We start from the raw sequence: 26,393 nt of genomic DNA on the forward strand, positions 1-26,393 counted from the left end.
GCTCACAGCAATCATGACGTCAGATGTAGGATCATTTTCTTATTTCTAACATAACTTACGTATAAATTATATCATAATAAAAAATCTCTCCAAAATCATATAATTTTTTTTGTATTTGTATACAAAATTCCAAATATACTACTACCTATGGCCAATTCTAAGAGTCTTATTTACTTTTTGCGTATTGATATTTGAATATTAATTATTATATTAATACATAGTACAAATTTTAAAAAATACAAAAAAATACTTCCATTAATATCTTATAATACTAATAGAATGACATTTATATATATATATAAAAAAAAATTATACAAATATAAGAATATTTTTAATGTTAAGTACAATGACGCAAAATGAAAATGTGATCCTTAAAGGCGGATGAAATAGTACATTGAACCATCCCTAGTCACAATTAAGAGCAATTCCTTTATGTCGCTTCGATTAATATTGAACATTTCGAAGAACAAATATATATATATATATATACACACACACACAAAGCATTGTATAATATATACAAATCCCGCGCCATTAGATGGCGGAAATGAAAAAGAAATCGTCAAGAGCTCAAAAGAACATGGCTATGTGTTTCTCCATCTTCCATTCTTATCCACGATTTTAGGGAAAACGGCTCCCGGTTAATTTCCAAAAGTCTTGCCCCTCTAGGCCATGTCCCGTATCCACCGTAGCCAGTGTGGCGAGCAAAGCATAGCCAAAGGCTCTTGTAAGGACAACACCAATCGAGTCCGTGGTTGTGTCCTACAAACACGGCCTTATACACAATCGAAATATTATGAATTAATTAAAAATGATCAGCACATAAAATGACTATCTCACTTAAAAGTTTATTTGCTCAGCAAAAGTTTGTGCATGATTTACATCTAGAATTGCTATTCAAACCCAAGCTCATTTTTAAACTCAAACTTATTGAACTTTTAATCGGGTTGAACTCAAGCTCGCTTAATTGGTAAACGAATTCAAGCATTTATCGAGCCTAACTGACATAACATGATAATTGTTGTTCAAATATATTTTTGAGATCGACTTAGACTCAACTATGATTAACGAGCCAAACTCAAGCAAAGTTCGAACATCCAATCTTTCATGAAACCGTGTGCACGATTCAAGTTTGTTTGGTTTTGTTTTTTAATACTCTCTCCGTCATCTAATTATATGCTCATTTGACCGGACACGAGTTTTAGAAAAAATAGATAAAAATAAAAAAATTTACCTTTTAGGTTAAAGAAGAATTTTTAAAAAAAATGTTATTTTTTTTTTCAAAAAATAAAACTAAAATAAATTTATATGACAACAAAAAATAATAATAATAAATTTAAATGACAAAGGAGTGCATGTTTTTACTATTCATCTACTAGTTGTTTTTGTCTCTATTTCTATTGTATTAAACAATTATTTCTATTCAAATTTTAGTATTTCTAAAACACAACCAAACAAACTAGTATAAGGATACATTTGTATCTTATCATATTTACATATTTTTCACCCGACAATGATGCATTTATTAGAACTACATGGGAGACAACCTTATGTTCAAAAATTTTTTGCGACCAAATTAATAAAAATAACGAGATAGCGATAGATATACAACCGTAAAAAACTTACCTTAACCGAAGCCCTTTCCTCGAGAACTCTCATCATTCCCATTTCCTCTTCTTGAGCGGCGACGTCTTCCAAGAAAATCGATCCAACGCAACGTCCTTCCAACCGTTGCTTCGAAGCTACTTCATAAGCTTTGCTCGGAATGTGCCAAAATATAACTTCCGGAACCCTAAAAATTAAAAAATCCGACAAATCAACAATCGAAAAAAAAGAATCCGGCTCGGGAATTAAGGTCTCGATCTTCATCCACCTCGAGCCCGGGTTGATTTTTTGAGATTCTTGCTGAAACCATTTTACTTGGGCATTCGATATAACCTCAGGATATGAACCACCTCCCGAATCAAAGAAATACATGTGGAGAACATCTTCTTCATCATCACCCGGCGACAAAATTTTTAGGACATAATTCGAAACACTAGGCCACAAAGTTTTTGGACCGCCCTTCGTGTAAGATAACGTGGGATCGCACTGAATTTCGCTTCTCGACAATTCCAACCGCGCCGTCCCTCTAAAGCTGCACTCGTCGCCACCTGCACTACAAGAAAATAATATTTTTGTAACGAATTATTTTTATTTCTAAATTCATTTTTTTCCGTTATTAATAACATTACGACAGAATTAGAGATGAAATTACGTTAGCTACGTTAACTTTAGACATAAAATTTCGTTATAAATATATTATTTTTTTTGTATTGCTGATGCACACATCATTTCAAGAAAAAAGTTACAGGCGAAAACCGGGGCTATTATCCCGTATTACATCTACGACTATATAAACATTACGGGCATGTTTCAAAGTTTAATTTTAGTCTCCCACTATTTACCATAAATTTTCTCCACAAAACGATCCAACAAATATCTAATTACTACACAAAAAGAATTAATTTTTTCAAACATCCATTTATATCACATTTGTGCTCTTTTGTGGGTTTTAAGATTTTTATTATTCAGTTTCTTTTTTCCTTTCAAAAATATAGGATCAAATAATTACTTTTTTTTTATATTATACTACAAATTTATACATTTAAAACATCACATCAATCTTTATTTATATCACATCAAACAACTATTCAAATTCAACTTCTTACTATTTAAGAATTCAAACCCACAAACAAATACACAACGGCCACTCAAACTTAAAACACCCAAAGTAAAATTTTTACTATTTTCAAACTTAAAACCGAAAATCCAAACCTAGTATAATTTTCGAAACTATGCAAGTGTGTAAATTACAACACAACTAATATTGCGAAATTCGACTGAACTAAGCTTTCCCATTCTTACAACATAAATTTCAGACAATAGAACTCACTTTTTGATTCGGGGCAGTGAACTTCAGGAATTCCGGCATCGGAAAACCACTCCAACGGCCACTCAAACGCCGCATCATCGTGGTTCCCAAAAACACTGCTGTACGGTATTCCCCTGTCTCTTGCAGGCGACAACGCCTGATCCCAATACGAGGTTGCGTTCTTTGTCATTACATTGTTGGCAGTGATCACATCCCCAAGATAGATAACAAAATCTGCCGCGGCCGGACAGTTGTTAGAACATTACATCGACTAAAATCAAGATCAATGGCTATTCATTGAGGTTGTGTTTTCTAACCAAAAACTACCCAATCTACCACAAATAGTTTCATTTCATACCTCCAATTCAAATAATGAATACATGTAAGCATAATACAAAAGTGGCAGGCTATTACGCTCCACAGGGGATTCCTACAGTACGCCCTCGAAGAGTAGCGCATTGCGGATTCCATGTAATAAAAAAATTAATATAAAAGAGCATGAACAAAAAAAATGCATATGGAAAATTTAAACAATATTTGAATTATGGGTAGTTACAGGTCGATAACAATATTATGTTCCAAATTTCTTGCTATTATTCCGAACTTTGGATGTCCTAATACTTTTACAGTTTTTCCTATTTTTACCTTCTTTTCCAAGTGCCATTCATAAAATCATCCCAAAATAGGGCAAAATAGTAAAAAAAAAAATTATCAAAATTATAATATGTAAAATATTGTGCTAAAAGTAAATATAACTAATAAATGTACTCTCTCCGTCATCAAAATGTGTCTCAAATATGTGGATATAAATTTTAATAAAAGTAAATAATAATTGTTATATTTTGTTTTCTATAATAAAAAGTACAAAAATGTACTTTTTTCCTAAAATAACGAAAATATTTTTATGAAAATAAAAAAATATATAAATATAAATTTGGATAACGAAAGAAATATATATTCGGAATAACACTTTTATATACTAAATCATCGTATCCAAATAAATTTAACAAAAAAGTAATATGCTTTTTTTAAAATTTTTACTATAAAAAGCAAAAGGTAATAGTTTATTACGTACTTTTATTAAAACTCGTACAATTATTTGAGCAGACAATTAGAGAAGAGTTATATATTTTAGATTTTGGAGATTGTTTAATTGTAATTTAAAATTGATTTTTATTAAATAATGTTATTTTAATTTCAACACAAGATTTTCAAATTATATATTGTGTCTATTTAAATTATTTTATATCATGTAAGTTGTAATACTTCAAAATCAAAAGTTAAAATCAACAAAAAAAAAAAATCACTCCTTATACCATAAAAAAACCAAATTTTAAATCTGATTAATCCAAAAATTATACTCTCTCCATCTCACTTAATTTGTTGTCACTTTTTCTACTTTCTTCCATCTCACATAATTTATTTTTTTAAAATATAATTATACAATTTATTCACATTTTAAAATTCATAATCTATAAAAAAATTTATTTTAAATAAACTGTTTAGTCATTTTAATTTTAATATATAATTTATTTTTATTAAATTATAATTATTTTTACTTATACATTTTTTAATTATTAACTAATTATCCAATACATAAAACTCAGTGTCTAAGTAAAAAAATGGACAATTTAAGTGGAATAGAAGAAGTAACCAAATTTTAAATTTCGATTTAATTCGAATCAATTATTCATATTGCGTAAAACCACTTTTGTTAATGTAAAATTTGTAGAAAACATATTCCTTCATATTTGGTTCTAAATAAACAAATTTTATACAAATAAAAAAGCAAAATATCTTAAATAAATAAATAATTGAATATTTATTTATTTATTTATTTTATTAAAAAATAAACCATCTAAACATTTTATGTTTTCTATTTGTATAAAACTTGCGACTAATTTAAACCTTTATTTAATAATGTTTCTTTCAAACTTTACATTAACAGAAACCATTAATTAATCCACAAACCATCCTTTGGTTCACCTTCCACAAGAAACTCAACTGCAATTCCCAACAACAATATCTAGCAGCAGCAACAGCAAGACACAATCATCATAATAATATAATAAAAAATTCCATAAATTATTATTAAAAAAAAATTAAATTAAAAAATAGAGGTAAGAGCAAAACGATTCACCGGGGTGCTCTTGATCGAGCACAGTCGACATAACCCTAACTGAATCCAAATCCTGCTGCGGGCCCCACGCCGTCCACGCGTCCTCGCCAAAGTGCAGGTCCGCGAACACCGCAACCTTCAACGCCGCGCCCATACGGAGGCGGCCGCCGTCATTATTCTCCGGCGCGACGGCGGCGAGGATGATTGGGAAGATCAGGAAGATGATCGGCGGCAGTAATGGCATGGTTGCGTTAAGGGTTTGGTGGAGAAATCGAAATGGGGGATCGAATTTCTAAAATGTTTGCAATTTGGATTCGACCGAATAATTTTAGAAAATGTAAATTTATTTATTTGTTTATTTATATTTATTACTCGATCGGTTGAATTTTTATCCTACATGTCACTTTTCTTTAATTTTAAATTTTTTAATTTTATTTTCTTAAAATTTTAATTAAACTAATTAATTATTTTAATTTTAATTTATAATTATTTATATTATAAATAATTATTTTCACTAATATGTTCTTAATTATCTATTGATTATATCTATTCTAAAATACTATATCAACAGTGTAGCAAATATGGTACCCGGGACGGAGATAGTATTATTTTTATTATTATTATTTTGGTTTAAGGGAAAAATCCGGAGCCGAAGAGAATATGCTTTGATTGATGATAATGAATGGACGATGGTTTCGATGTTGTACGTTTTTTTTTTTTTTTTTTTTTAATAAAAAATAAATAAACAAACTTAGGTGTGTTTTGAAAATATTAAATGACCATTTCAACGAAGATGAACACTCATCCTATGTTCATTTGATCCAATATAAAATTTAACAAAAAGAAAAGAATAAAAACTTCTTTTTATAATAATGAAAAATAAAAAAATAAAAAAATTATTTATTTACTAATTCTTAAAATCCATCGAAACATCACATTCATATCATTTCAAATATAAATAAATAAATAATACCTCTAACACACATAATCAAGTTTAGCATATTAGGAGTTATTTATTTGGGTCATGTTCAATTATTCCGATATTAAATTCAGATTTGGGTTAGGTATTGTGTATCTTTATCGGGTCCAAAGTGACCCTATCCGGATCTAGATTCGATATATATGAAAAATAATTTTTAATAATATATAAATTACATTATGTTTTTAGTTTAATTTAGTTGTTTTTTATTATTTTATTATAACATTTTGAATAAAATACATAAATTTTAATACATGTCAGGTTCGGATCCAATTTTAACAATTGTAAAAAATTTGTTTGAATTTGTCGGATCCATCGAGTCTTATCGAATATTATTCGGGTCAAATTCTAAGTATATTCAAATCAAAATATAATTGGATCCAATTCGAATTTCGGGTCCAATCCGACCTGGCCCATTGACATCCCTAATCAAGTTGACCCCTGCAACATGGTCTCATCACTACCACTCACTATTAGATTCATCAACTAGGTCATCTTCAACCCATCATCTCCATTTATCCGGTTTTAATTCCAAATATGCAGTTGCTACAATAATTTTACTCCAACCATAACTCTATTTTTTACTTTTATTCTTCAAATATTCAATTTTTTCTATTATTTTAAACAACTTTTTATTTTTATAATTTAAAATAAAATTTAAACAAATTTTAAAAAATAAAAATTAAATTTATAATTTAAAAAAAAAAAAATAGCGTTTGCTACAGTGCAACACCAAAATGGTGTTGCACTGTAGCAAACTCTAAATTTGGTGCTGGGAATGTCGCTAGATTTGAGCAGCTCAGCAGCTCAGCAGCAAAAATTGTATTAGAACGCCTGATATGGAGCATGGTTGGAGATGCTCTAATACGGCAATATTTTATGTCCACGCAGTTCACTTACTAAATATAGACACAAAGGGTAAGTGTCCTAAGTTGTAATGCAAGAACCAAAAACACATCTATCTTTGGACATCCAACGAACGATCGATCGAACAAACTAACTAACCACATTCATCTTCTTCCCCTCAAATAACTTCGTACCTGAATTGGGTCCGAGAAAAATCGTCGTCTCAGGCTCAATTCAGGCAAGAAATCGATCGATCGATCAATCAATCAATCGGTCGATCCTCCATGGCTGCCAAGAACACAATGCTGGTTCTTACATTGGCGTTGTCGGTCGCGTTTTCGACACGTGGCGCCATGGCGGGGTCGATAGGGATGAATTGGGGAAGAGTGAGTGCCCAAAGATTGATACCATCCATGGTGGTCGATCTTCTCTTGCAAAACAACATATCCGCGGCTCGGGTCTATACTTCGCAGGAAGACATCCTTAAAGCCTTCGCCGGGAGCGGCATCCAGCTCTGCGTCGGGATTTTTCAGACCAGCGTCGTCAGCTCGATCGACACTGCGAGGCAATGGGTGCGGACTAGAAGCCCGTATCTCAACGTTTCTAACGTCAGGTAATAAAACTGTTGGTTGATTTCATAATATATATATATATAATAAGCGATCATATTTCTTTAAATTTAAGCTTTATCTCACTGTTTCTAACGTCAGGTAAAATAGTCGTTTACATGATATCAGAAGTAGAAGTCATACTACCTCTTCTTTGTAATCTCCCACGTACAAGATTTGTATATAGCGTAAATTCACCTTACACGTAAAGAGAAGTCTAGTCGATAATATAAGAAATGATGTGAAGAATCATTCCATTCTTCTTCGATGTAGGCAATAGGTGGGAAAATTGACGTGTCGATAATATAAGAAATGATATGATGAACCATTCGATTCTTCTTCGATGTAGACACATCGTAAGGAAGTCGACGTGTCGATAATATAGAAAATAATTTGAAGAATCATTCGATTCTTCTTCGATTTAGGCACATTCTAGGGAAGTCGACGAGTCGATCATATAAAAAAATGATCTGATGGATAATTCGATTCTTCTTCGACGTAGGCACTAGGTGGGAAAATCGACGTATCGATAATATAAATAATCTAACGAACCATTCGATTCTTCATCGATGTAGGTACGTCGTGATGGGAAACGAGTTATTCAAAGACGGGTTGACGAACAAGACGGTGATGGACACGGCAATAACCGCAATGCAAAATGTCCAGCTAGCGCTGAACGAAGCCGGGTACGGCGAACAAATCAAGGTGACGATCGGGATGACGGAGGCGGCGTTCAAGTTCAACATGACAAAGCCATCGTTGGCGGAGTTCAACGAGGAAATGCGAGCCGAAATCAACAGAACGATCGACATCCTCCGCACCAACCGCAGCCCGTTGTTCCTCGAAATGTTCCCCATCTCGTTCGTCACCGAGAACACGTTCCTCAACCCCGAATTCGCCTTCATGGACGGCAAATCGAGCATCGTCATCAACGACAACGGCAAGATCTACACCAACGCCGTCGAGTTCCTCTACGACTCCTACCTCTGGGCGATGACCAAATACGGCGCCGGCGACATCGAGCTCGTCATCGGGAACGTCGGATGGCCTACCGACGGCTATCCCGGTGCCAACACCTCGACTGCCGAGAGGTTCTACAAAACATTCCTCCCATGGGTAGCCAGCAACAGAGGAACTCCCATGGCCCCCGGAAGGTCCATCAACGCCTTCTTGAACTCGCTCGCCGACGAAAATCGAATGCCATACAAGTACCCGTTTTCCCGCCACTGGGGGATCTACACGTCCTACGGCGATCCAAAGTACAAAATCGATCTTTCCGGGCAGGGCCGCGACATTTTTCCGACAACGGCGAAGGGGATCATGAGAATGCCGGAGAGATGGTGTGTCTTCGACGGGAACCTGACGGACATGACGCTCGTCAACAAGCATTTTCAGTTTGCATGTTCGAAGGCCGACTGCACCAGCCTCGCCCCCGGGGGGTCCTGCAGCCAGCTCACCTTCATGCAGAATGTTTCCTATGCATTCAACATGTATTTTCAGTCGAAATTTCAGGACGAGGACGCCTGCGACTTCGAGGGCCTCGGAAGAGTCATCACCGATAACCCGACTGTCGGCGGCTGCATCTTCCCTGTCGAAGTAGTTAAAGGTCAGCAAGATATGGGCAAGAATGGAGGCAATCAGATCAACAGATTTACCAAAACCTCAGTCTTTTTCATGTCTTTGTTTTGGGCTCTTCTGTTGAACTGAATCACACAGGTATATATATATATATATTTTTGTTGTATCTATATCTCCATAGCTGGTGTATCTATGTGTATATATACATGATACATATAATCATCCTGGCCAGAATGTAGGGATGCAGTCATGAAATCCTCCTCAACAAATACAATGTCAAAACATACCATTCGCGGGTTCTTGTCGAAAACTCCTGCAGTTAGGAGTGTCCACAGTACATTTACCTGTCATCATCAAATAAGCAGAATAATTCGAAAACAAACATAATCAAACTCGAATATGAATTCTTTTCGTCATCGTTGTTTAGGAATTTGCAGAATAACAGCACCAGATAGAAGCAAGAAAAATGGAATCAAAATGTTAATCGAATCGGAGAACAGAACACTAAAAAATGCAGGGGAAGTAAATATTCGAAAATGGATCTATGAACTTATAAGTAACACTTGCCTAGGGAGAGCCAACACCATTTCAGTTTCACCAATAAAAAGTGTCGTACCTTGAGCTCATCCCGACATCCAGCTTTGTTGGAATCGATCTTCCCCGGTGACAATGTCTTCCAAGCACATTACTGTAGGATACCGATGACTAAAGTGTCATATATGCACAAAAGAACTATAACAGAAACTGGAAGCATCTGAGCTTATGCTCGTACGTGCCATTTGATCAATGCCTATCCAAAATCCACCTTCCGAAAACATTCAGCATACCTGTTTTCCAAGTTACAAGATTCGTCGCCAAAACTGCAGGAAAAGGAGACTGATTACAGTTTTCTTCAGCTGAAATGCAAGGTTAGATTTATGAAAAAACTCAAAAAGATATGATTAATCGCAGTTAAGTATTCCTGCCGGATAATAGTCAGATCAACGTAGCAAAGATAACTTATTGCCACCACGTGATCAAATCTTCGAATTTAAGCTCCCCGTCTACAAATGCTATATATATAATTTCATTGTTCTAGTGTTAGATTAGGATCAACAGCCATCCTTTGTTACTAAAGTAAAATCCATATACATACTAGTAACCTATAAACAAATTGCTAATACCATGGAAAGATCACTAGTTCAACTCGATATATACAGCAATCGAACAAAAATAAGCATCAGCAGCATTTCATAAATTTAGAGTCATACCAAAAGGAAGTGTCAAAAAATATAACCACCAGAAAATGATGTTTCATATGTACTTTTTATAAAATCAAAACAGAAGACTGTTTCCGTATCTTCGTGCAGATTAGAGAGATTCGGCAAACTTAGGAGCGTCAAAATCAAGTTCTTGTCTCATGACACAGTTCAGAAGCCAATCACTGCTGAATGTCCATATCCCGAGCTTTGCTGCTAATAAGGCTTCATCCATGTCTTCTTCACAAGCCAAAAAGATTGTTTTTGATGTATCCTTTACTTCATCTTGTGTCCGGATGACCTTAATATTTTATGCCAAAAGAAATTTTTAGAAGAACAGTAATAGAGTTATCGTATTATCTTACACATACTTGTCACAATCATAAAAGCAGACAAATGTAATTTGGCATAACATCAAGCCTCCAAAGGGGATGCACAATAGAGAGAATATAAATTCAAAATATATATACATATATATTCTTCCAGAGATATGTTTCAAATTAAAATTTGATCATATATCAAGGAACAAGATGATCGTAAAAATAGCATGTGAATAATATTCAGCTTTAGTTAGCATTGTCACCAACACCATTTCTTTAGTATCTTGTTCGATCATAATAGATAGTATTACTATTTTATTGCTTTACCAACTTACATTTCCTCCAGCAGCCTTAACAATGGCGGACAGAGTAATGGCCGGAGGTTGAACGTGCTTTGCCAGCCATATATCAAGACCTTTAAGCAGCGCATTTGGAGCTGCTTTTGCTCTAAAAACTGCATCTTTAAGCTCCATTTTGCACTTAATCCTGTAATCTTCATCGACCAAAAAGAAAGGAGTTTCATCTGCAGAAAAGTGTGAGCATATTTGAGCCCCAGCAAGCATAAGAGCATGTATATAAATTATAATTATCATGTATGTAAACAGGACCCACCGACAAATTTTCCTTTCTTGAAGCTTTCTTTCAACCATCCAGGCACAATGACCCATGCTCTGCGTAGACCATTTCATATCAGAACATGCATTGACAAGAACACATAAATACGAAGGCCTATCACCAAATTGAAGCATGAACACAACAAAAAGGTTCTTGATACATTCCTCATGGCCAAAACAAAAAAAATTCCCAACAAGTCCTAGTCATGCTTTTTCAAGAATTTTTCCAGCCCATCTACTATAAATATTTAGAACATTTGAGAATGAGTTATATGTATTGTGGAGGCCAAGGCAGAAGGAGAAAATAAATTCCATGCGAGTACATATTTTATGGAAGTAAGATAATATTAGTTCGAAGAACTTACCCTGAACAGAGAGCAGTGCAAAAATTCAATGTCTTTCTAGCTTTTCCTGTGACAACATGTGTGCATTCATTTCCTTCAGAAGCAACAACTCCACCAAGATCTTCAATTATCTAATTCAACAGAAATTACCAAAGAAAGGTGATGAGAAAATGTTAATATCGTAACTTCCGAGTTAAAAGGATATGCTATTAGATGAGAAGGAAATAGGCTTATGAAAACTTGTATTTGCAAAATCATTCAGAATCAAACAGAGAATATCAGTGAATCAAGGATTTAGGAAAGAAAGATGAAATTTAACATCATAAAATACTAGTAATACTTAAAAAGTTGCTTCTAAAGCTTATCACATTCAAGGCATTAATATCCTGAAAGCTGTCTGTACGTAGTACCTTGGTTAGACAAGATTTCTTATCTTCATCAGCAATGTTCATCAGCATTATTCGACAGCATTTAGCTGCAGATGGAATTTCTGTGTAACCAAAGTCCTCATTGGTGATATTACCGGTTCGGCACTCATTACCTTTTTCTTGCATGCTATTGCTGCATGAGTTGGTCCCTAAAGAATCAGGTATAAATTTAATTCCACTGGCAGACAAATAATTTACATCTAGAGAATCTTCGATTCTGCAGTCACTAGTCAAAACAGGAGATGAAAAACCCATTTGACAATCACTCGAATGTGCACCCTTCACTTTTTTGGATTTCAGTGAGGTCAATGAGGCTTCCCATATCCTTTTCTTATTTTCCAGCAATGGGCGATAGTTATCGTCATCGTCTTCATTCCCACCTCTCATTTCCAAAGTATTAGCCACACCGCCACCAATAGGCAAAGGGCCTAGCTTCTGACAACCTAAAAATGTAAGAAAACATAAGAACATGTGACACACTTGGCATCAACATGTAACAATTTAGAAACCATTAAAATGCACAATAAATATCTCAACCTTAGCACACTAGTATAAAGACATATCGATGCTTTGGATTAAACGTATTCAAAATCATGAGTCTTCGTATTACTTTAAAGGTGTTCAATCCTCAAGATTAATAAAAATGCTTACCATTAACAGGCAATAGTTCAGACTCGAAGGATTCATCCTGTGGTCTCTTATTAGCTTCTTTGGGAGTCTCAGGATTCTGTGGAGCATAGTCCATTTGGTTTTCATAATTTAGCTCAGGAGATTTTAATGGTAAGCACCTTTTCAGAAATTTTATTGGCTCAAGCAAATTATCCTTCAGAAGATGAGACACCATCAGGGTTGAACCACCAGGAAAGCATAATGCTTTTCGAACATCAGCCTTTATTGGGAGTCTGTGAGCTCTACCCTTTTTATCCACCTCACCAATTCCTTTGAAACCCTGCAGGCAGGTAATGTACATTAGTACCAGACCTACACCTCCGCATGAGATAAGGTCTATACATAAATTAGAAACAAAAATATCAAATATGTCTACACCATCAAGCAGGTATTGTACACAGCTGAATAAATTTATGTCTTTATCGATGCTTTTATGCTTATAGTTCTGAAGGAATTTAAACATTATCCTTTGGTGTACATAAGATCTATAGATCCAAGCATCCACTTCACTACTGAAAAGATATTTGCAGTGGACAAATTGAATGGACACGTCAGAAAACTTATTTATAGTAACAATAGACAGCTCCACAAATACACCGAGCTTTCAATTCTATAATTCAGAAAGCACCTGTTTGAGCCAAAATCCTTCAGATTCTCTGTCTCCCCAACAGAATATAGAACAGATGCCTACACTCTGCAGTCTTCTTCTCAATTCCAAGTATAACAATTGACCAAATCCCTGAAGTTTATCAAGTAAACTTTAGACAAAAACAAGTATGCAATAGTTATAACATTTGAAGTGCCAGAACTTGTTTAATAGAGCATATACATCATTAGATAAGGAAAAGATTGTGGAACTTTCAGAGTATTCTATCAGGCATGGTCGCATTGAAGTTCTAGCTTAGAAAGGCAGATGCAAAACATCTATACCTTGCATTGAAAGTTCGAGCTAACAGCAGCAAGAGGGATCTCGGCATATTGTGTATCAGCTGGAATTATTTGATAAGTGATTGCTCCAATGACCTATCAAAATGGGAGGACCGGAATAAAATCAAGCAGTGTAAGAGACAGAAGGTTTCCAATGTCTGAAATTGCATTACCATTCTTTATCATGCAAACCAACAAACCCAGGTGAAAACAGGTCATATAATATTACAAGGATTGCAGCAAAAGAAACTATACCTCTTCAGATTCTTTATCATTCTTAGACTTCAAAAGTAAGGTGCAATATTTCCTGTAGGAAGAAAACAAAAAATAGAAATTATTAATCTTATAGATCCAGGGCTATTTTGAATTTTGAAACATTCTGAATAACATTAAAGGTAAATGATGGAATATGTTCGTCTAGTATTACTGTAGTTTGCAAGGCAATAGCAAAATTTTCCATGGAGCAGAATAGAATTGTTTAGAAGACGTAAACATAGCATATAATGCATGCACAGGGGAAAAAAAAAAGAAAGTTGTCTTACCCATTTGTCACACATCTTTCAAGAAACATCGATCGCTTTCCAGTATTAGCAGCATAATTCATTGCAGGTAGCTCATTCATGTAAAGAGCCAGTACCTCCTGAAACAACATTAGGCAATTTATGCACATATGGAGTATGTCAATGTATTTGCCTTCAAACTGTAGGCCAAACTTTACATGAAGAAATGTCTGAATGAACGCTAGAAGCTCGAACATTATAAATTTAGATGGAACTAGTGTCAAGATCACAATTGACAGATTTTCATATATTTGAATAAAGTGAAAGAAAATGAGAACAGGAATTGAAATAAGACAAACTTGCCCAATCAGCAACACTGCTATGTAATATCTGTGCTAAATTTGTCACAAAAAAAAAAAAAAAAAGCAACAACAACAACAACAAAAGGAATGTATTAACAAGACGGAAAGCGATCACTTGTCTCATAATTTTTTCAGCTCAATTGGAAATTTCTCTGTTTGTACATTACAAAATGAATAAATGATCTAGTAAATTCTAGATTAGCTAACATTTTCTAGTTTGTGTAATTTGACAATTTACTATAAAAATACCTGTAGTAGACACTTAGTTTGGTCATCTGAATCTTTAGGGTTTGCAAGCAAAAAATAGCAATCACCTAGCAAAATAAGAACTGTATAATCATACACAATCCAAAAGCATCTCCAGAAACAATTCAAGTCTAAAACAGATTAAAAGCAAAACAATCACCATATTGGTTCGGTTGTGCGGCTTGTGCCCCAAAATCGTGTTGCTCGTTTTCCTTTTCCACCACTACCAAAATCAATAAATAAATTTTAAACTACAATGATAGATTTAAAGAGGGAAACAGGGCAACAATCAAGTAAACCGATCACTTCCAACAGCAAATCGCACTAAAAGAAACAGCCTACCTGAGATTCTGATTTTAGAAGATTTTGAAAGAATGATCTGGACAGTGTCTTTATCCGATTCGGAAGTGAAATTCTTGGCTTCAACGGTGACTTCACAGTTCCCTGAGAAACAAAAATCGGAATCAAACGACGGGTAAAAACGAGTGAAGTCGGATTGGAAATTAATGAAATTGCTGTTCACCGATTGAAATAGGAGATGTAGACGGGAGTGCAGAGATCCTTCTTCTTCGCGGAGCCATTGGTGGGTGGAAGATCAAAAATGAGGGATTACAGAGAATGTGACTGCGATTTGGTAAGAATTTCGAAGTAGACAAATTTAGCGGCAACGGTTTTGGCGGGATATTAATGGACTTTCTTTTAAAATTTGTTATGGCCTTTTGCAAATTACTCCAACCCTCCTAAAATTTGTATTAGCCAAAATAATTAATTTTATCAAATAAATAATTATAAATTAAGATTAAAATAATTAATTAATTTAATTTAAATTTAAAAAATTAAATTAAAAAATTTAAAATAAAATTAAAATGGATAATTATTTTTAAAAAAAATAACATAAGATATAGTACTGACAGAAACGACAACAATGAACATGGTAAGTAGAACTGTGGGGAATAAATTACTTTGCAATATTTTGTTTTCTACACACAAATTTAAATTAATAATATTAAATATAATAGTTTTAAAAAATTAAGGTTGTATTTCATTTGAAAAAAAAAATAATTTGTATTTAATATAAAAATAATGTTTGATAGAATATTTTGTGAGAAAAAAAATTTATTTTAAGAAACTCATAATTCAAATATATAATTTTAAAAAAATTTGTTAAAAAAACAAACTCTAATATTAGTATGATAAAAATAATTTTAAATTAAAATTAAAATAACTAAATAACAAAGACAAGTGAAGAGACAAAACTGAAAAGATAAAGATGATAAGTGAGATTGAAAAAATATAATGAAAAAATATACTATTTCGCACCGCCAATCTATTCATTTAATTTTTGCATATTAATATTTAAATATTAATTATTATATCAAAATATAGTATAATTCAACGAAAAATGACAAAAATATTTATATTGGTGTCTTATAATATTAATGTAATGATATTTATAAAAAAATTATACAAATATAAGAATATTTTTTAATATTAAAAACAATGACCGTCAAATCCAAATGGATAGATTAGCGGTGACATAGGTAGTATATATATATTTATTTAAGTGATAATAAAGCCTAAAATAAACATTAAATATATATTGATATAATGTTTTGAATATAAAATTAATTTTTAATATAATATAAAAAAAAAATAGGTGTTTGATTTAATGTGTTTGGAAGAAAATTTGTATGAATAGTAAAAAGTCACACAAATCATTCAAACAAACACACCCTAAATATAGTATTATTTAAATATTTTATATTTAATTATTTTTTATTTTATGTTTTATTACAGACAAAAATGTTGCACGTGTTTGAAATTCTTACGTGCCCTACCGGTCGGTTTTTTAATCAAAAACAGCCCGTCACGGGTCCAACCGGAGAACCGGCGGTTTGAACCACTCCAATTGTATCATTACTCAACCGGCGTTCACCGGCAACATCTTCATCTTCCATAGCTTCTCTTCCTCTTATCTGGTTTCATCGTTTTCTTCTTCAACTTTCGCTGTCCTCTTCTCTCCGGCTCCGTCGTTGTCGTCTTCTTCTACTGCTTTTTCGGAGAAGGGAGGAGCCTTGTAAGCTCAATTCCTGCACTAATTTGTAATTATTTGCTGTTATCAATTTCAGTGCCTGATGGTATTTAGGGTTTGAAGCTGTTATCGATTCTAATTTCAATGTTTGTTGTTGAATATTGGGGTTAGGATTGTTTTCTATTATCAATTCCAATGCAGATTACTTGAGGTTATGCTACGGTTAGTGATTCTGTATATGTTTTTATGCATCTATTTCAAGTTAAATTCATGAGAAATAGGAAATTGCTAATTATTTGTTATGCTCATTTGACGGTGTTGTTTGATTTAAGAAATACCATAATGTCTATGGATTTATCTTATTATGTTTAAGGATTGGTGTTAAATCTAAGTATCTGTAGAGCATGAAATTCATTATGTAGTTATTATCTTGTTTAGTGGCTGGTAATTCTTCAAAAAAGCACTTCATTATCGAAGCTGCAAATGTCTTGTTGATCTATCTTTAAAGATGGAGTTCATAACTCCATTTCTGCTTTATAAACTTTAAGAGTATCTTTTTCCAAGTTATTACCTGTGAAAAGGGAGTGGATTCCTTAATTTTTCCTTTATTTTCTATATGCTACTGCTCTTTACGAGGCCTTTATGGAGAGATATCACCGGATAAATGTACTAGTTCGAAATGATTTATTTGCTTGTTCAATATAGGTGAAGCATGATTTCTTGGTGATAATCTTTTGATTGTTAATTTTGTGAGATCTCACATCCTTGTTGCTGTACAATTTCAATTTCATTTACCTTTTGCATGATCGTGACAATTTGGATTGATTTATGCCCGAATTCAATGTGTTTGTTGTATTCTGGGTAGATGGAATTCTTAAGGCGTTCCTTGTTAGTTTGAATTGAATTTGAAGGTTTGATTTTTTATTATTATTATTATTTTTTTTTTTTGGTTGAAATAATGTCTTATGTGACATTTTATGAGAGGACAATGTGTATTTTATTCGATAACGTGGAGACTAAATTGTAAAAATATGGGAAAATCTCAAAAGGAACACACCCGATTGATGTTCTTGTTATTTTGACTTTTGAGTTACACCGACTGCTATTTTGTTTAGTTGCTCCAATTTTGTTTCCCGTAAATTATATATATATATTTACATATTGGCTGTTGCTAAAGAAACTGTGTTTGTCCAGCTTGGCTTTACTTCCAGTCACAATAGTCATAGCCATGGCTTCCCTTGCCGGAATCACAAATCCATTCCGGGCACCCTTCAGCTGCAGGACACGAGAGCGCTGCAACTCCACGTTTGATGCACAATCCTCAATTTGCTCGATGGACAGTGGTGACGACAAGAATCAGGTTACCTCAATTGAAAGAAGAGTCGACCTTAAAAAGCAGATGGATGCCGAAGCTATAGAGAGAAAGGAGGCAACAAACAGGAAAATAGCTTCAAAGAAAGCAATTTCTATTATATTGAGGAGAGAAGCCACGAAGGCCGTCATTGAGAAGAAGAAGGGTGGTAGTAAAAAGCTGTTGCCGAGGACTGTTCTCGAAGCTCTTCATGAGCGCATCACTGCCTTACGCTGGGAGTCTGCTCTGAAGGTTAGTTATTGCTTAGCAACTGATTGTCGATTGCTCTGCTTTTATTTATTTTTTCTGAAGATTGGTTAAAAGAAGGTTTCAATTTAAAGGTCACAGCTTAAGAACAGTATCATCATGCTTAATATATTTCTATTCCTGCATAGATGCATACCTGAATCGAAATTAATAAATAAATAAAAGACAAATCCTACAAGAGCTGTGAAATCTTGGTAGTGTGGGAGGGTTTGTGATTTGTTAGAGCTTATTAGTATTGAATTTGTTAAGAAAACTGGAGAATCAGCTGGAATTGAACTGTGCTTGATGATGCCATACAACGTGCTTGTATGTGATATAAAAGGACTGTGCCGTAGGAATCGGTTTTGGATGCCGAGACGGTGCCGTAGGAAATATGGAATGGAACAAATTTTATTCTTGCATATAGTTTCTTTCCGAAGTTCTAAGAACCTTGATGTGTTGGAATGTTTAAACATTTAGAAATTGTTTGATTTCTGCTTATATTTGATTTGGATTTCTTTTGTCTACAGAAGGAGGATAAATTGTTTTCATGGTGCATAATATAGGCTTGGTTTGTTTGTGGAATTTGAATTTTAGGTTTTGATTTTGAATAGTAAGATTTTGAATTGAAATAATTGTTTAATGTATATATAAATAGGTATTGATGCGATATTTTGAATGTAAGATCAATTTTTAGTTTAATATAAAAATGAATAGTAATTGTTTGTGTCTTTTAAGGAGAAATATGGTATGAATAGTACAAATTTGGATAACAAACCTACAAACGGACATAGAAACTTTGAAATTAGACCAACTGAGATATATATTGATCGGTTGGTCCGGGAGATAGCGAAGCAAACGAAAAGGCTTGAATGAGCATAACTGATCGGTTGTTTCGATTGATGTCAACTCATATTGCTTTCGATCTGCCACTTTGTGTCACCTAACTAATTGATTGAATGTTCTTGTCTATATTGATCTTTGAAATAAAGAGGAAAGGTAATTGATTGAATGTTCTTGAATAGGTTGTTTTGTATTGATCATCGAAATCTAGAGGATTGACATCTCGAACTCGGTTTACCTTTTGAAGTCATTGTCGAAAGTTAATATTTGAGAAATCTACGATTTACAGGTTTTCGAACTTCTCCGAGAGCAACTTTGGTACAAGCCGAACTCCGGCATATACATCAAGTTAATCGTCATGCTCGGAAAGTGCAAGCAACCCGAGAAAGCTCATACGCTATTTCAGGCAATGATCGACGAAGGTTGCGTTGTCGACCATGAAGCTTACACCGCTCTAATGTCCGCCTATAGTCGGAGCGGACGTTTTGACGAAGCATTTCATATTCTCGAGAAGATGAAAGAGATGCGGTCGTCTCAACCCGACGTCCACACATACTCGATTCTCATTAAGTCGTTGCTTCATGTTTACGACTTCGACCGAGTGAAATCTCTAGTTTCGGAAATGGAGTCACGCGGAATCAATCCAAACACGATAACGTACAATACTCTCCTCGACGCGTACGGAAAATCAAAGAAGTATGCGATTTTCGAACTTTTTTTCTTTATTGTTCGACAATATTGTTGGCTGACTCCCGTTTGTAGATAAATAAAGTCATTTACATTATCTAACAGATGTAAAATTTTGATTGCTAACAGGTTTACGGAGATGGAATCGGTGCTCGTGGAAATGCTAAGGCGGAAGGATTGCCGACCCGACGTTTGGACGATGAACTCGACGCTAAGAGCGTTCGGCGGGAGCGGACAAATCGAAATGATGGAAAACTGCTACGAGAAGTTTCAAAGCGCAGGGATCGAGCCGAACATCAAGACATTCAACATCCTTCTCGATTCCTACGGCAAATCCGAAAACTACGGGAAAATGAGCGCCGTGATGCAGTATATGCAGCGGTACCATTTCTCGTGGACCGTCGTCACATACAACGTCGTGATCGATGCCTTCGGACGAGCCGGCGACCTAAAGCAGATGGAATTTCTCTTCCGGCTGATGCAATCGGAGAGGATCAAACCGAACTGCGTGACACTGTGTTCGCTTGTACGAGCTTACGGGAACGCCGGGAAAGGCGAGAAAATCGCGAGCGTTTTGCGGTTTATCGAGAATTCGGACGTGATGCTCGACACCGTTTTTTTTAATTGTTTAGTCGATGCCTACGGAATGATGGGATGTTTTGCGGAGATGAAAGGGGTGATAGAGATGATGACGAGACGAGGGTGCGAACCCGATAAAGTGACGTACCGGACAATGATGAAGGCGTATTCGATTGGCGGAATGGCTAACAAAGCTAAAGAACTTCGGAACAAACTTTCGATGTTGTAAGGATCGATATATGTGAGTACGTACTAGGATATAATATAAAGGTAGATAATACTATTACTTGTTAAATAAATGCTTTATTACGAGACAAAAAAAAATAAAAAAAACAAAAATTTATTAAATGACACAATGAGAACTTAATCTACTATCTATTTTTTTATTTTAATCTGTCCCGTAATAATTGTATTGTCTATCTAACATTACAAATATCCTTCTAATTTACAATATATTACACTAATATCATTGCATTTATATTATACAATAAAAATAAAAGATCGATTTAATATTTTTACCTTTATTTCTACAGCATGTCAGTGTAATATTAAAATTTCTAAAACTCCATGAAAAAACAAATGTATACATAGCTAGCTACGGGAGGGAGTAAATGGGATCATCAAATCTAGGCAATAAATCCAAATTACCAAAAAAATCATTTCAATGAACTAGAAACTCTTTTTTTTTGGCCATAATTTCTCAACAAAGTTCTACAACTTTTCTTTTATACATCAATTTTCTTTTTTCTGACAACATAAATTTTAGGCATGAATCTAAAGAAGAACAAGAACCACCACATATCAAGACTATGAACACATCTACTTACAGACAACTTACAGGAAAGAAAAGACATAGCGATTTCTCCGGACAACTTCTAACGCGGCTGCTGAATGAATCGAGGGCTGTGGTGTTTCAGACTCACATGCTTTGCCGGCTTCTCCCAATACTTTATCGCATCCCTCGGCGACTTCGGACTCCTCGCGCTCAAACTCTTCACTACAACATCAACATTCTTGCCCCATCCTAAAGAAAAAACATCATCGATTACTTAAATAAGTACATATACACCGTATTATCATAAACGATAGACATCGCACAATTTATGTTAATATAACATACGAATATGTACAAACAACACATATTTTAAATAATACTACACACTATATAAATATATATAGAGATAACACATTTTCTAAATAAGTGATCTCCCCAATCAGCACCATAACGGAACCCATTTATCATATATCCGATATATATCTTTTATTTAACTATTTACAATTACCAAAACAACTCAAAATTTTGATGGCGCAAAACAAGAACGAATGATCTTTGACACTAGCTCATCAAAAGAATTTATTGCATTCGAATCAATATTGTAGGTTAAGCTGAGTATTACTGTTAGATTTTCAATCAATATAACTACACATAAAAAAATTTACATGCATTGGCATGAATTGCATACTCATTCATACACCTTCACCTTACTAAATCAATTCATTTCTTTCAATTGTTAAAAGAAAAGTTTAATTAACAAAACAAAGATAACAATGAGTAACAGTTAATCACATCTATTGATTCGAAAAAACGAGGACTTGTAAATCTTGCAGCACTTATTAATCAGTCCAGCAATAATTCGAAGATGTGATAAGGAATTATGGCTGCTATAATACCATTTTCAATCATATCCGTTAATTCGATGAGCGACGTGCATCATACCATTTTAATTGCAAATTTCCAGCATAAAATGAAGCATGTATAAATCTTGAAGCATATCTTAAAAAGTCGAGCAAAAAAATGAAGATGTGATACCATTTTCGATCGATTTGCTTCGGATATCAGCTTCAGATGACTGAAGAAACTCCTCAAACTGTGCCTCCATATTCAAGATATCCTCATCAACATCAAGATCAATGCTATCCGGCAACATTCCGACATCGTTGTGTTCACAGAAGCCATACTCATCAAAAATATCTCCTCCTTGGTGTTGGCTCAGCCAGTAATCTCGAAACCAGGTCGCCGTCGTCACCAGCTCCCACCACTCCGGCGAGAAATCCTCCACCTGTCTCACCGACGCCGGAATGAAAAGCGGAGCGTTTGGATTCAGAGTTGACCTAACTCCAGATACAAGAGCCATAATCGATTGCTGTCAAAATCGAAATCAAAATCACCTGTTACCAAAACAACAGAGTTAGCTCCATTACAATACCTTCCACGATATGAATCCAGAACTCCATTACAATACCTTCCACGATATGAATCCAGAACTCCATCACTTTTTGAATAACAAATTTCTACAGATCTTTCGTTTCCTTTCAACCGAAGAAAATCACTTCACTAACTCAACTTTGCACCATAAACTCCAAAGATAAACACAACAAAATCCAACTTCAACGCAAACATACAAATTAAACCACGAATCGACTTGAATAAACTGTCAGATTTCACCCAAACTCAAGAACAAACGCATTCCACTAACGATCAACCATAGATCAGCCTAATATACCCTAACTGCGACTTCAATTTTCAAAAATAAAAAAGAAAATCCAATAAACTCCTCCAAAAACCGATCTGCACATCAGTCCACCGACAGGGAAAAAAAACACACACACAAAACAGCTAAATCAGAAGATCTAAAGGATAATCTTACCAAAACTCAGTTCCCGAACAGATTAAAATCTCTCCTTCAGGCGATCGAATGATTCCAAATTCACGTGTATAAAAAGGTAAAGTAATCCTTAGCCATTAACAACGTCAAGCAATTTATAGAAGCGAGGCTCGGAATCCGAACCTCAGGTTCGGACATGAACGAGCCTAGACTATGATTGACTTTTAACACGGTTGCAGGAATGTGTTATGTGTGTGCGACGCGCAAATAATACTGACATTGTACGTTTTTTATTTACTCCCTCCGTCTTATATACCGTGTCTGATACGTATCTATTTTAGGAGGGGTGTAAATAGTAAATATAAAATTTAAAATAAGATTAAAGTGTGTAGTTATTTTTCAAAAAATGAAAGTGACATGGTATGTGGGACAGACAGAAACGGCAATGTGAACATGATATTTGGGACGGAGGGAGTATGTTTTTTTTTTTTGTTGCCATTGAATTGATGTATTCTCTTATTTTTATCAAATTAATATTATCTTCCTCCCGTATCTATATATTCATTTATTTTATTCACAAAATTTTGAAATATTAGTATTATATTGAAACAAAGTAAAAATAAAAGTAAAAAAAATTAAATTAACCCTATTAGTATTATATGATATAAAAGTAATGACATCTGTATAATATATTGTAAATTGGAAGGGTATTTGTAATGTTAGGTAGATAGTACAATTACTAAAAAAACATTGAATACTTTATTATGGGACGAATCAAAATGAAAAAATGGATAGATTGTTAAGGGACCATGAATATTTATATATACACGAGTTTTATAAATATGATGCTTTCTCAATCCAGATCTAATACTACCTCCCCTCCCATAAATGACAAAAATATCCTTAATAGATTGTGTGATATAAAAGTCATAGCATGTGTAATATATTGGAAGTTGTAAGAATATTAATTATGTAAGTAAACAATACAATTACTAAATTAGAAAATTGTACACGGAAAAAAATAGAAAATAGTATCCTTATCGTGGGACAGATGGAATATTTACATTCTTTTAAAGAATATTTTTTTTTTTTTGTCTCACTTATCATATCTATTTTTTTATTTTCTTATTTTTGCACTTATTTCTAGGGGTGAGCATTCTGATTTTCGGTTCGGATTTGGCACTGCACTTATTTTTAGGGGTGAACATTCGGATTTTCGGTTCAGATTTTCCCAAATTCGAACTTATCCGAAAATCCGAAATTTTTGAAATAACCAATCCGAATCGAATCGAAATAACCGAAATCCGAAAATCCGAAAATCCGTAATTCGAACTAAAAAATCCGAACTAAACCGAAAAATTCGAAATTCTAAATATTTTTTTTAATTATTTTTTTTAAATTCTATTATATTTTATTATTATTTTATAATATTAAATATATATAATATATAAAAATTAAATATATTAAAATATAATTAATAAATTTGAGTTTTTACATTAAAATATAATATTTTCTAATAAAATATTAAATATATAATAAAAAAATATTAAATATTATATTCCAGATTTCGGATTGATTCGGATTTTAAGTATACTGATCCGAAAATTCGAAATTTATTAAAAATTCAATTCGATCAAATCCGAAAAATTCGAACCAAATTTTAAATTTCGGATTGGATTTTCGAATTTCGGATATTTTGCTCACCCCTACTTATTTTGTTACTCTCTCAGTCCCAACTAAATTGTACTATTTAATTTTAGGTACGAAGTTTTAGATATTGTGTAATTAGTAAGTAATTAAAAAATATATTAGTGAAAATAATGATAATTTAATAAAAATAATTATAGATTAAAATTGAAATGACTAAATAATTTAATTAAAATAAAAAATATATATAAATTATAAATTTTAAAATATAATTAAAATATATAATTATATCTTTTGAAAATGACAAATTAGGAAGAGATTATTTTATAAAAAAAAAAAAAATTATACACTTTTTTTAATTGTCCCCAACTTAAGAAAAAAAAGAAAAAAAAAACAAAAAAAACACCCTTTTCTTTAATATCTCATGTCCTACTCATGTCAGTGCAAATGGTTAGAAAGTTTTAATATTTTTACTTTGACTTAATTATATGTATAATTATATATTTGTAATTTATATAAAAATATTTTGATATTATGTATGATTTATTTATTAAAATAAAAAATAAATATTTTAAAATGGTACAGGTGATAATAATAAAAATAATATTTTAAATTTAAACAGAAAAAATATATATTTTATAATAATTTCATTTTGAATTTGTTCATTTAATATTTTAAGCTAAACAATTATGAAAAATATTATTAAAAAATATAATATAGACACATTAAGAGATAAAATATCACTTTATATTACAACATAATCATATTTAACTTAAAAAACACATTTGTCAAAAAAAAAAAAAAAAAAACCTTTACTTTCTACTTACTCTTATTAAAATATTACTACTATTTTATTAGTTTTTATATGTTTTTTTATAAATATTTATATTAAATATTTATTTTTTATTTTTATATTATATTAAAAAAATAATTTTATAATTTAAAATATCGTATTAATATTTATATGGTTGATATTATATTAAATAATTATTTTAAATTAATATTTTAATTTCAAATATACATGTATTTATGACTACGGGGTGACCGGAAATAGCCGGTAGGGCAGCCGGTGACCAGAAAAGAAGATAAGGTCGGGTCCGGACACGTGTCGGAATAACGGTGGTGAGCCAGCAAAGCGGGGAGCGGACAGCACTATCACATGGGTCGGAAAAATTCCCGTAATTGTCGTATTATTGGTTTGATCGGACGGTGGACAGAAATTGGAGTTTTTTAAATCGACGGTGGAACCGAAAGATCAACGTACGGCCTCGTCAGAACGTGGCGGGGTTGGTCGGTAGGCCACCTAAATCATTAATATTAACTAATAATAATAATAATAATAATTTATTGCACATACTACTTTGGATAAGATCTTGTTTTTTATAATACTTTTAATCGTTTCAATACAATAGGTTTATTTATGATTTTTGTCTGTCCTAAAATAATAATTTTATTTTTATAAATAATCATATCACTATAAAATTATTTATATTTTTTCATTTTTATTACACAATTGTCACTATTTTTTACACTAATACACTCGCAAGGGCAAAAAAATCTTTTATCTATACTTTTTACCAATATTCTTTAAATCTCGTGTCAAATCCAATTAAAATTATAGTTTTAGGCCGAATTGAGTAAATATTATTGTACATTCCTTTTTAAGTGATTTTACTAAATCACTTTTTTATATTATTCCGTCTGTTCTAC

General features: G+C 33.0%; 5 protein-coding genes across 9 annotated transcripts; 2 read left to right on the plus strand and 3 right to left on the minus strand.

Moving 5' to 3' along the window:
- Positions 1 to 354: 354 nt before the first annotated feature.
- Positions 355 to 5,366, minus strand: LOC127256563 (probable inactive purple acid phosphatase 16). Of its 3 annotated transcripts, XM_051282628.1 has the most exons (5): positions 5,055 to 5,364; positions 2,936 to 3,148; positions 1,874 to 2,153; positions 1,627 to 1,792; positions 355 to 775 (listed from the first exon to the last, which is right to left on the minus strand). In XM_051282628.1, the coding sequence occupies exons 1-5, from the start codon at positions 5,275 to 5,277 to the stop codon at positions 563 to 565; spliced, it is 1,095 nt and encodes a 364-aa protein (XP_051138585.1). In that variant the 5' UTR covers positions 5,278 to 5,364; the 3' UTR covers positions 355 to 562. The 3 variants fall into 3 exon arrangements, with proteins under 3 accessions (XP_051138585.1, XP_051138584.1, XP_051138583.1); XM_051282627.1 differs by having other exon boundaries at positions 355 to 762; positions 1,627 to 2,153; positions 5,055 to 5,366; XM_051282626.1 differs by having other exon boundaries at positions 1,627 to 2,153.
- A 1,680-nt stretch (positions 5,367 to 7,046) lies between these two features.
- Positions 7,047 to 9,350, plus strand: LOC127256564 (glucan endo-1,3-beta-glucosidase 8-like). Its single transcript, XM_051282629.1, has 2 exons — positions 7,047 to 7,471; positions 8,042 to 9,350. Exons 1-2 carry the CDS (start codon positions 7,143 to 7,145, stop codon positions 9,171 to 9,173), a joined length of 1,461 nt encoding a protein of 486 aa, XP_051138586.1. The 5' UTR covers positions 7,047 to 7,142; the 3' UTR covers positions 9,174 to 9,350.
- Positions 9,351 to 10,249: 899 nt separating this feature from the next.
- On the minus strand, positions 10,250 to 15,306 carry LOC127256565 (BRCT-containing protein 1). 2 transcript variants are annotated; one of them, XM_051282631.1, is made up of 15 exons: positions 15,216 to 15,306; positions 15,035 to 15,136; positions 14,853 to 14,915; positions 14,696 to 14,760; positions 14,127 to 14,224; positions 13,840 to 13,891; positions 13,588 to 13,680; positions 13,286 to 13,396; positions 12,640 to 12,937; positions 12,267 to 12,431; positions 11,971 to 12,137; positions 11,582 to 11,691; positions 11,215 to 11,273; positions 10,938 to 11,125; positions 10,250 to 10,583 (listed from the first exon to the last, which is right to left on the minus strand). In XM_051282631.1, the coding sequence occupies exons 1-15, from the start codon at positions 15,271 to 15,273 to the stop codon at positions 10,395 to 10,397; spliced, it is 1,818 nt and encodes a 605-aa protein (XP_051138588.1). In that variant the 5' UTR covers positions 15,274 to 15,306; the 3' UTR covers positions 10,250 to 10,394. The 2 variants fall into 2 exon arrangements, with proteins under 2 accessions (XP_051138588.1, XP_051138587.1); XM_051282630.1 differs by having other exon boundaries at positions 11,971 to 12,431.
- A 1,241-nt stretch (positions 15,307 to 16,547) lies between these two features.
- LOC127256567 (pentatricopeptide repeat-containing protein At5g48730, chloroplastic) lies at positions 16,548 to 20,822 on the plus strand. Its single transcript, XM_051282632.1, has 4 exons — positions 16,548 to 16,769; positions 17,919 to 18,327; positions 19,454 to 19,860; positions 19,981 to 20,822. The coding sequence occupies exons 2-4, from the start codon at positions 17,953 to 17,955 to the stop codon at positions 20,657 to 20,659; spliced, it is 1,461 nt and encodes a 486-aa protein (XP_051138589.1). The 5' UTR covers positions 16,548 to 16,769; positions 17,919 to 17,952; the 3' UTR covers positions 20,660 to 20,822.
- Positions 20,823 to 21,095: 273 nt separating this feature from the next.
- LOC127256568 (protein EARLY RESPONSIVE TO DEHYDRATION 15-like) lies at positions 21,096 to 23,229 on the minus strand. Of its 2 annotated transcripts, none has more exons than XM_051282633.1 (3): positions 23,079 to 23,229; positions 22,241 to 22,599; positions 21,096 to 21,454 (listed from the first exon to the last, which is right to left on the minus strand). In XM_051282633.1, exons 2-3 carry the CDS (start codon positions 22,563 to 22,565, stop codon positions 21,306 to 21,308), a joined length of 474 nt encoding a protein of 157 aa, XP_051138590.1. In that variant the 5' UTR covers positions 22,566 to 22,599; positions 23,079 to 23,229; the 3' UTR covers positions 21,096 to 21,305. The 2 variants fall into 2 exon arrangements, with proteins under 2 accessions (XP_051138590.1, XP_051138591.1); XM_051282634.1 differs by lacking the exon at positions 23,079 to 23,229 and adding an exon at positions 22,674 to 22,746.
- Between the last annotated feature and the right edge of the window lie 3,164 nt (positions 23,230 to 26,393).

The sequence above is a fragment of the Andrographis paniculata genome, unplaced genomic scaffold, assembly GCF_009805555.1.
Source record: "Andrographis paniculata isolate CXL003 unplaced genomic scaffold, ASM980555v1 Contig56END, whole genome shotgun sequence".
Classification (NCBI taxonomy): domain Eukaryota; kingdom Viridiplantae; phylum Streptophyta; class Magnoliopsida; order Lamiales; family Acanthaceae; genus Andrographis; species Andrographis paniculata.

Bases quoted from the DNA above. Each gene is read 5' to 3' on its own strand.
- LOC127256567 (XM_051282632.1), top strand. From the start codon at position 17,953: ATGGCTTCCCTTGCCGGAATCACAAATCCATTCCGGGCACCCTTCAGC. The intron at 18,328-19,453 runs GTTAGTTATTGC...TACGATTTACAG, and splicing joins GCTGGGAGTCTGCTCTGAAG to GTTTTCGAACTTCTCCGAGA. The intron at 19,861-19,980 runs GTATGCGATTTT...GATTGCTAACAG, and splicing joins GCGTACGGAAAATCAAAGAA to GTTTACGGAGATGGAATCGG.
- LOC127256568 (XM_051282633.1), bottom strand. From the start codon at position 22,565: ATGGCTCTTGTATCTGGAGTTAGGTCAACTCTGAATCCAAACGCTCCG. The intron at 21,455-22,240 runs GTATCACATCTT...TTTTTTCTTTAG, and splicing joins AAGCAAATCGATCGAAAATG to GATGGGGCAAGAATGTTGAT.
- LOC127256564 (XM_051282629.1), top strand. From the start codon at position 7,143: ATGGCTGCCAAGAACACAATGCTGGTTCTTACATTGGCGTTGTCGGTC. The intron at 7,472-8,041 runs GTAATAAAACTG...TCATCGATGTAG, and splicing joins CTCAACGTTTCTAACGTCAG to GTACGTCGTGATGGGAAACG.
- LOC127256565 (XM_051282630.1), bottom strand. From the start codon at position 15,273: ATGGCTCCGCGAAGAAGAAGGATCTCTGCACTCCCGTCTACATCTCCT. The intron at 13,681-13,839 runs GTATAGTTTCTT...CCATTTTGATAG, and splicing joins ATGATAAAGAATCTGAAGAG to GTCATTGGAGCAATCACTTA. The intron at 11,126-11,214 runs GTGGGTCCTGTT...ACTTTTCTGCAG, and splicing joins CAAGAAAGGAAAATTTGTCG to ATGAAACTCCTTTCTTTTTG.
- LOC127256563 (XM_051282626.1), bottom strand. From the start codon at position 5,277: ATGCCATTACTGCCGCCGATCATCTTCCTGATCTTCCCAATCATCCTC. The intron at 3,149-5,054 runs GTGAATCGTTTT...CGGCCGCGGCAG, and splicing joins GCTCGATCAAGAGCACCCCG to ATTTTGTTATCTATCTTGGG. The intron at 776-1,626 runs GTAAGTTTTTTA...ATTGTGTATAAG, and splicing joins AGGAAAGGGCTTCGGTTAAG to GCCGTGTTTGTAGGACACAA.